This window comes from Phalangium opilio, unplaced genomic scaffold, assembly GCF_054372755.1.
Source record: "Phalangium opilio isolate 3A_F unplaced genomic scaffold, DU_Popi_V2 ptg000090l_1, whole genome shotgun sequence".
NCBI classification, from domain to species: Eukaryota; Metazoa; Arthropoda; class Arachnida; order Opiliones; family Phalangiidae; genus Phalangium; species Phalangium opilio.
The window spans coordinates 875,924-885,917 of record NW_028324195.1 but is presented as its reverse complement, the minus strand read 5'-3'; the positions used below and the strand labels follow the sequence as shown (position 1 = coordinate 885,917).

At 42.7% G+C, this 9,994-nt stretch overlaps 1 protein-coding gene and 2 non-coding genes across 3 annotated transcripts; all 3 read right to left on the bottom strand.

Annotated features, from left to right (window-relative positions):
* Positions 1 to 214: 214 nt before the first annotated feature.
* Positions 215 to 3,430, bottom strand: LOC149644414 (ATP-binding cassette sub-family C member 2-like). Its single transcript, XM_089850340.1, has 9 exons — positions 3,401 to 3,430; positions 2,765 to 3,289; positions 2,080 to 2,279; positions 1,788 to 1,914; positions 1,338 to 1,354; positions 780 to 1,108; positions 538 to 713; positions 354 to 493; positions 215 to 284 (listed from the first exon to the last, which is right to left on the bottom strand). Exons 1-9 carry the CDS (start codon positions 3,428 to 3,430, stop codon positions 215 to 217), a joined length of 1,614 nt encoding a protein of 537 aa, XP_089706466.1.
* Positions 3,431 to 8,111: 4,681 nt separating this feature from the next.
* On the bottom strand, positions 8,112 to 8,183 carry TRNAP-AGG (transfer RNA proline (anticodon AGG)). The gene has a single exon. It is a non-coding gene; the product is annotated as a tRNA-Pro (tRNA).
* Positions 8,184 to 8,897: 714 nt separating this feature from the next.
* Positions 8,898 to 8,969, bottom strand: TRNAR-UCG (transfer RNA arginine (anticodon UCG)). The gene has a single exon. It is a non-coding gene; the product is annotated as a tRNA-Arg (tRNA).
* Positions 8,970 to 9,994: the final 1,025 nt, after the last annotated feature.

Below are 9,994 nucleotides of genomic sequence, written 5' to 3'. Positions count from 1 at the left end.
CAGGTTAATGGGCAAACTATGCCTTTAAAACTGAGCTAGATGGCGGGCTTGGATATCTTGGAAGAAAACGCTGTTTACAAAAGCATAACCTACGTCCAGTACTTATGGGGAGCTGTAATATGATCCACTTATGACTGTACATAATATTAAAAGTTTTTAATTTAAAAGTGATCTAGATTATTTTGGCATCTTTCGCCAAATCGTAGAACATAGATTATCCCTTCTTCAAGAGAGCAGCTGGAGAGTTGAATTCCACAATTCGGCCCTGATCGAGAACTATCACCCTATGAAGAGTTGAGTAACATAAAATTAGCCAATCATTTTAAGCAGGTTTAATAGGTAGGTAAACCAACTTGTCGTAGTCCAAGATGGTGTTTATTCTGTGGGCGATGGTGATGATGGTAGAGTTGGCGAATTCCTTCTTGATGGTCTCTTGAATAAGATCGTCGGTGTCCATGTTAACCGAGGCCGTCGTTTCATCCAAGATCAGGATCTTGGTGTTCCTCAACAAGGCTCGAGCCAAGTAGACCAACTGACGCTGACCACCTCCATGTTGTTACCTCCTTCGGCCACGGGGTGATCCAGTCCCTGCTCGAGTGACGTCACGAAGGATTTCAGGTGCGAGTATTCCAGGGCGGCCCACAGTTGCTGGTCGTCTTTTTGCCCGAAAGGATCCAGGTTGAGTCTGAGCGTGCCCGAGAAGAGGACGGGCTCTTGGGGGATGATGGTCAGTCGCGAACGAAAATCGGACAAGCCCAATCCCTCCACGACGATCTAACCGTGCACCCCTTCGATGAGACGGAAGAGCGCCAGCGTCAGCGACGACTTTCCGGTACCTGTCCGCCCCACCACGCCCACCTTCTCTCCAGCCTCAATACTGACATCAATGTCCTTCAAGACCAAATCCAATCCTTTGCGGTATCTGGTGCTGTAGTTCTGGAATATGATTTGTCCTCGTTGAGGCCAGTCAGCAGGTGGTTGTGATTCTGGTTTCTCCCACTCGGCCTCGGACTCCAAACGACAGTATTCGTCAACTCTTTCTATGGAGACGAGATTTGATTCAAAAACCGTAGAGCCAGCGATGAAGAATTTTTTGGTATTGCACAAGCTGTTAGATCAAAATATTAAATTAGTACTTAATTTGCAGAAAATGAATAATTAGCGCAATTTGGTGATTTAATAATCAAGGGAATTTTTCGTGAGACATTTAAATTAAAAAAATAATATATTTCATTCATAAATATGATCTGATAAAGCCTTAAGTGTAATGATAATGATATTTCACCTAAAGTATACAAATTAAAACAAAAGTTCCGATCAAGTAGGGGATAAGGTACCTGGTCATGCACGTTTCCTAAAAATTTCGTACCCTCATTCCAGGAGGTGTTACCATCCTGACATTACACATACATTATAGTACCCCTCCGTGACGTTTACGTCACTCGGAAAAGTAATAAAGCTTGTCAATGCCATGTCATGAAATGGCAATTAAACGGTTTCTTGAAAACGTATCAAAATGTTATCCAATCTATAGCTTCTACAATCTACAAAAATAAAGAAAAACATACAAAAATGCGGCCCTAGGTTTAAAATTACATTGTCGTCTGGTTGCTGTGATATTTTGCTCATTTAATCTGTCATTCAAACCCCCGCATGCAATTCCATCTCTTTGTTAATTAGTCCTTTTTATTCGTCCCACTTTTGAGATGTTTCACAATCAAGCTAGGTTCAAGAGTTAAAAGAAAAACCAGCTGATATTTTGTCATACTGGCTTCGTCTCCACTTACCCGATCGGCATTAGCCAAGATCAATCCTAAAAAATCAGATGACAGAGTCTCTTTGCTCAAAATGATGAAAATTGCGGTGCAAAACATCAAGCAATTGCTCAAGATATTGTGTCGTACTGTCAGCCATCTGGAAAGAAATTGCATTTTATTGAATGTCCGAATTGCTTTGCATCCACATTAAGGTTTCAATCCAAAGGTAATAATGAAGTGTAGGTGCGGATAGCAGGCTGTCATCCCAAAACGAAAAAGACGCGATTGAAACCAGGCTTTATTGACGCAATTGCAAAATTACATTTGTGCCATGTTCATCATGTAGTTAGCGGCAGTGCATTCGTCGATCAGTTTTAAAAAGTGTCCTTCGAAGTTCTGTGCGGCGTCACACGCTCTGATGACAGTGCTGCCAGCCACTGATCCTCCCACATGCGAAAACAAGAAGGAATTTCTCACGCTGGTTATCCGCTTGAATTGACGATTGCTCGACATCAAGAAACGCTGCCAAATATATGGGAAAAGCTTCGGTTTAAATGATATATAGTGAAGCAATTCATTCCAGAAGTGGGCTCGAGCACTCCGCGGTTAAGATGCGGGTGCCTTCTACAACATGTTGCAATAAAATACGTAAAAGACAAAACATTTTAAGATTTAATAATGGAAGGAATGTTATTTCGCTGGGTTAAGAAGTCGTGGCACCAAGTCATCTTTCCCGTCGCTTTTAGGGATTTTCTACGCTTAATAATACTGTAATTGTAATGCCTATGAAGATCATTAAATGCCCAAAATAATATAGCCTTTTTTCAATGTTTATTTTTATGTTTTCTATTTTACCATAGCCTCCAATGCAACCAACGCCCAAATTACTAAAAATCAAAAGTGGCTACCCCATAATCGTTACGAATTCCGTGTTTAACCACAACAATTAATATTGAGGGTGATACTAGATTATTACTTATGACTGGAGACTAAATTCGAGTTCCTACCTGAAGTAAAAGGTATCCAACTAACACGACAATGCAGGGAATTATGAATAACGGTAAATATATTGCAATTGCTAAGGCGTTAACAACTAAAAATATTAATCCGACATTGGTTGCTCTTAACATCGGAGAAAATTGCTGGTCTAGGGCGTCGATATCTTGGGAGAAGCGATTGAGTATCCTTCCAAGGGGGGTCGTGTCGATGAAGAACATGGGAGAGCGAAATACTCTATCGAGCATTTTCCCATGTAGACAGTTTGCAGCTCGTAGACAGCGAAGAACGCTGATGATAACGTACAAAAATGTTTGAATGGCTTGGGTTAGACCTAGAGCGACTAAGACCGCTATACGGGCTGCCTTTAAGTCTAGGTTTGCTTGAAAATCTTTCTTGGAGTCTGCGCACCACAAAGACAGCCAGTACACTGACGTGAAATTAAGGACTACAACACCGGTGATTATTGCTTCGAAGATCGCGTTCCATGTTATACCGTAGGCTTTAAAATATTGTTTGTATTTTGATACGGATATCTGCAAATGCGCAATAACCTTATCACGAGGAAAAATATGTGTGTAGAGAGTTTAAGTTCTCAAATAGACAAGAAACGTCCAAACTCTCCTCGTATATTATAGAGCGCATACCTTTCCTTCTTTGAGTGTCTCTTTAGTCATGAGCTTTGCCTCATCTTCATGAGAGGATTTTCCTTGGGTTGCACGAAGACTCCTTTTTCACTAAAAAAAGGGGGGAAAGGGGGGAAATATACGCACGCGCCTTATCATATTTGTATCATTCGACGCAGACTTGTAAATAGTGATAATTTCTTCGGGAGCCCTGCGGGTTCCCGACCCCCCAAAGCCCAATTTTCTTGGGTACCCAGGGCTCCCTAGTGGACAACTGAGCCTTGAACTCTTGATCCTAGAAACTGCGTCACATCTCGCCTGGGGAAGGGAACAGAGGCTAAGGAGTAAGGGAGCAAGCACAAAACAAAATTTGAGGGAGAGAAGGATGCATTCCGGCTACAAATTTGAGGGTAAATATTCGCCAATTTATTTTCACCCTTTTTTGAGCGCTGTTTTGGTCTGAAGTTATGGGGGAGAGTTCTCATCGCATCGAAATTTTCAGGGTACCCGGGTGGTAACCGACCCCCCATAAATATTTTTTCAGGGTGTCCTGTGAATTTTCTTGGTTGTCACAGGCTCCCTGGTACCCCCTATTTACAAGTCTGAATCGACGGTACGTTTTGAAATGGCACCAGCTTTTTCCTATGGGATATTGTTCGTGGTTACTTTAAACCATTAAAAGGATAATTTAATCATGGTTTGTTGTAGTTTCGTCGGTTGTCGTAGTAAATTTGGAACTCTAGAAATCAAATTCCATCGTTTCCCCATCAAAAGATATAATCTTTGGGCAAAAATAATTAATCGTAAAAGTAGGAAACCTTTGCCAAGTTCGCGCGTATGTAGCAGACATTTTGTCTCTGGTTATCCAGGGTGGGAGCCAAGTGAACATGACTGGGTACCGTCCTTGAATTTACGACCAAGCAGAATCATATCCGATTCTAAACTAAAATTAATCAAAGAATGGGCTAGCAGGTGTAAAGAAAGAAGTAAAAAATCGGTATGTTACCAAATTATTTGCAGATTTGTAAACATAATAGACCATAGTGTGATTTACTAAGCCTTTGTCAAGCGGGAAACTAAATTTATAATGAATTAATAGGAAGAAACCTGCAAATGTTTTAAAAGCCGAATGAAAGAAAAGCAGCGACTGAAACTTTCGCTACAATTTCATGACTATGCTAGTAGAGATATAAGCCTCGAAGAAACAGTTAACGTTGACGATAATTCTGTTGAGCAAGTTCGATGCACTATTGCTTCTACGAGTTGTAGTAGTATATTAAATGTGGATAAGCGAGTATCATACCTCAAGAACAACACACCATGTGTTTCTGAAAAATGCTCGACTCATGGACCTCCAGTTTCACAAGTTGCATTTAAATAGTCTCTAAATTACTTCTGCTAAAACTACATACCGTCCGGGATTTGAACCGTGGACCACTCGCACCCTAAGCAAGTATCATAACCCTAGACCAACACACCATGTGTTTATGAAACAAGCTCGACTCATGGTCCTACATTTTAACTAGTTGCATTTAAATAGTCTCTTAATTACTTCTGCAAATGCTCGGGTCCGTCCGGGATTTGAACCCTGGACCACTCGCACCCTAAGCTAGTATCATACCCCTAGACCAACGGACCATGTGTGTATCAGAAACATGCTCAACTCCTGGTCCTCCAATTTAACTAGTTGCATTTATATAGTCTCTAAATTACTTCTGCAAAAGCTCGGGTCCGTCCGGGATTTGAAGCGGGGACCACTCGCACCCAAAGCGAGTATCATACCCCTAGACCAACGGATCATGTGTGTATCTAAAACATGCTCGACTCGTGGTCCTCCAATTTAACTAGTTGCATTTCAATAGTCTCTAAATTACTTCTGCAAAAACTCGTGTCCGTTCAGGATTTGAACCCTGGAGAACTCGCACCCTAAGCGAGTATCATACCCCTAGACCAACGGACCATGTTTGGCTCTGAAATATGCTTGACTCGTGGTCCTCCAATTTAACTAGTTGCATTTATATAGTCTCTAAAATACTTCTGCAAAAGCTCGGGTCCGTCCGGGATTTGAACCGGGGACCACTCGCACCCTAAGCGAGTGTCACACCCCTAGACCAACGAACCATGTTTGGCTCTGAAACATGCTTGACTCATGGTCCTACAATATAACTAGTTGCATTTGTATAGTCTCTAAATTATTTCTTCAAAAACATGGGTTCGTCCAGGATTAAAACCCGGGACCACTCGCATCAGAAGCGAGTATCATACACCTAGACCAACGGACCATGTGTGTATTTGAAACATGCTCGACTCAGGGTCCTAAAATTTAACTAGTTTGATTTAAATAGTCTCTAAATTACTACTGCAAAAGCTCGGGTCTGTCCGGGATTTTAACCGGGGACCACTTTTACCCTAAGCAAGTATCATACCCCAAGACCAACACACCATGTGTTTCTGAAAAATGCTCGACTCATGGACCTCCAGTTTAACTAGTTGCATTTAAATAGTCTCTAAATTACTCCTGCAAAATCTCGGGTCCGTCCGGGATTTTAACCGGGGACCACTCTTACCCTAAGCAAGTATCATACCCCAAGACCAACCCACCATGTGTTTCTGAAAAATGCTCGACTCATGGACCTCCAGTTTAACTAGTTGCATTTAAATAGTCTCTAAATTACTTCTGCTAAAACTACTCACCGTCCGGGATTTGAACCGGGGACCACTCGCACCCTAAGCAAGTATCATAACCCTAGACCAACCCACCATGTGTTTATGAAACAAGCTCGACTCATGGTCCTGCATTTAAATAGTCTCTAAATTACTTCTGCAAAAACTAGGGTCCGTCCGGGATTTGATCAGGGGACAACTCGCACCCTAAGCGAGTATCTTACCCCTAGACCAACAGACCATGTGTGTAACTTAAGCATTCTCTGCTCATGGTCCTACAATTTTACTAGTTGCATTTAAATAGTCTCTAAATTATTTCTGCAAAAGCTCGGGTCCTACCGGGATTTGAACCCGGGATCAGTCGCACCCAAAGCGAGTATCATACCCCTAGACTAACGGACCATGTGCGTATCTGAAACATGCTCGACTCATGGTCCTTTAAAGTAAAAAGTTGCATTTCAATAGTGTCTAAATTGCTTCTGCAAAAACTCGGGTCCGTTCGGGATTTGAACCCTGGACCACTCGCACCCTAAGCGAGACCAACACACCATGTGTTTTTGAAACATGCTCGACTCATGGTCCTACAATATAACTAGTTGCATTTTTATAGTCTCTAAATTACTTCTGCAAAACTCCGGTCCGTCCGGGCTTTGAACCCGGGACCATTCGCACCCTCAGCGAGTGTCATACACCTAGACCAACGGACCATGTGTGTATTTGAAACATGCTCGACTCAAGGTCCTCCAATTTAACTAGTTGCATTTAAATAGTCCCTAAATTACTACTGCAAAAGCTCGGGTCCGTCCGGGGACTAGTCTTACCCTAAGCGAGTATCATACCCCAAGACCAACACACCATGTGTTTCTGAAAAATGCTCGACTCATGGACCTCCAATTTAACTAGTTGCATTTAAATAGTCTCTAAATTACTTCTGCTAAAATTACAAACCGTCCGGGATTTGAACTGGGGACCACTCGCACCCTAAGCGAGTTTCATAACCCTAGACCAACGGACCATGTGTGTAACTTAAGCATGCTCGACTCATGGTCCTACAATTTAACTAGTTGCATTTAAATAGTCTCTAAATTGCTTCTGCAAAAGCTCGGGTCCGTCCGGGATTTGAAGCGGGGACCACTCGCACCCAAAGCGAGTATCATACCCCTAGACCAACGGACCATGTGTGTATCTGGAACATGCTCGACTTGTGGTCCTCCAATTTAACTAGTTGCATTTCAATAGTCTCTAAATTACTTCTGCAAAAACTCGTGTCCGTTCAGGATTTGAACCCTGGAGAACTCGCACCCTAAGCGAGTATCATACCCCTAGACCAACGGACCATGTTTGGCTCTGAAATATGCTTGACTCGTGGTCCTCCAATTTAACTAGTTGCATTTATATAGTCTCTAAAATACTTCTGCAAAAGCTCGGGTCCGTCCGGGATTTGAACCGTGGACCACTCGCACCCTAAGCGAGTGTCACACCCCTAGACCAACGAACCATGTTTGGCTCTGAAACATGCTTGACTCATGGTCCTACAATATAAGTAGTTGCATTTGTATAGTCTCTAAATTATTTCTTCAAAAACATGGGTTCGTCCAGGATTAGAACCCGGGACCACTCGCATCAGAAGCGAGTATCATACCCCTAGACCAACGGACCATGTGTGTATCTGAAACATGCTCGACTCGTGGTCCTCCAATTTAACTAGTTGCATTTTAATAGTCTCTAAATTACTTCTGCAAAAACTCGTGTCCGTTCAGGATTTGAACCCTGGAGCACTCGCACCCTAAGCGAGTATCATACCCTTAGACCAACGGACCATGTTTGGCTCTGAAATATGCTTGACTTATGGTCCTCCAGTTTAACTAGTTGAATTTAAATAGTCTCTAAATTACTTCTGCTAAAACTACATACCGTCCGGGATTTGAACCGTGGACCACTCGCACCCTAAGCAAGTATCATAACCCTAGACCAACACACCATGTGTTTATGAAACAAGCTCGACTCATGGTCCTACATTTTAACTAGTTGCATTTAAATAGTCTCTTAATTACTTCTGCAAATGCTCGGGTCCGTCCGGGATTTGAACCCTGGACCATTCGCACCCTAAGCGAGTATCATACCCCTAGACCAACGGACCATGTTTGGCTCTGAAATATGCTTGACTCGTGGTCCTCCAATTTAACTAGTTGCATTTATATAGTCTCTAAAATACTTCTGCAAAAGCTCGGGTCCGTCCGGGATTTGAACCGTGGACCACTCGCACCCTAAGCGAGTGTCACACCCCTAGACCAACGAACCATGTTTGGCTCTGAAACATGCTTGACTCATGGTCCTACAATATAAGTAGTTGCATTTGTATAGTCTCTAAATTATTTCTTCAAAAACATGGGTTCGTCCAGGATTAGAACCCGGGACCACTCGCATCTGAAGCGAGTATCATACACCTAGACCAACGGACCATGTGTGTATTTGAAACATGCTCGACTCAGGGTCCTAAAATTTAACTAGTTTGATTTAAATAGTCTCTAAATTACTACTGCAAAAGCTCGGGTCCGTCCGGGATTTTAACCGGGGACCACTTTTACTCTAAGCAAGTATCATACCTCAAGACCAACACACCATGTGTTTCTGAAAAATGCTCGACTCATGGACCTCCAGTTTAACTAGTTGCATTTAAATAGTCTCTAAATTACTCCTGCAAAATCTCGGGTCCGTCCGGGATTTTAACCGGGGACCACTCGCACCCTAAGCGAGTATCATAACCCTAGACCAACACACCATGTGTTTATGAAACAAGCTCGACTCATGGTCCTGCATTTAAATAGTCTCTAAATTACTTCTGCTAAAACTCGGGTCCGTCCGGGACTTGAACCCGGGACCACTCGCACCGAAAGCGAGTATCATACCCCTAGACCAACGAACCATTTGTGTAACTAAAGCATGCTCCATTCATGGTCCTACAATTTAACTAGTTGCATTTAAATAGTCTCTAAATTACATCTGCAAAAACTAGGGTCCGTCCGGGATTTGATCAGGGGACAACTCGCACCCTAAGCGAGTATCTTACCCCTAGACCAACAGACCATGTGTGTAACTTAAGCATTCTCTGCTCATGGTCCTACAATTTTACTAGTTGCATTTAAATAGTCTCTAAATTATTTCTGCAAAAGCTCGGGTCCTACCGGGATTTGAACCCGGGATCAGTCGCACCCAAAGCGAGTATCATACCCCTAGACTAACGGACCATGTGCGTATCTGAAACATGCTCGACTCATGGTCCTTTAAAGTAAAAAGTTGCATTTCAATAGTGTCTAAATTGCTTCTGCAAAAACTCGGGTCCGTTCGGGATTTGAACCCTGGACCACTTGCACCCTAAGCGAGACCAACACACCATGTGTTTTTGAAACATGCTCGACTCATGGTCCTACAATATAACTAGTTGCATTTTTATAGTCTCTAAATTACTTCTGCAAAACTCCGGTCCGTCCGGGCTTTGAACCCGGGACCATTCGCACCCTAAGCGAGTGTCATACACCTAGACCAACGGACCATGTGTGTATTTGAAACATGCTCGACTCAAGGTCCTCCAATTTAACTAGTTGCATTTAAATAGTCCCTAAATTACTACTGCAAAAGCTCGGGTCCGTCCGGGGACTAGTCTTACCCTAAGCGAGTATCATACCCCAAGACCAACACACCATGTGTTTCTGAAAAATGCTCGACTCATGGACCTCCAATTTAACTAGTTGCATTTAAATAGTCTCTAAATTACTTCTGCTAAAATTACAAACCGTCCGGGATTTGAACTTGGGACCACTCGCACCCTAAGCGAGTTTCATAACCCTAGACCAACGGACCATGTGTGTAACTTAAGCATGCTCGACTCATGGTCCTACAATTTAACTAGTTGCATTTAAATAGTCTCTAAATTGCTTCTGCAAAAGCTCG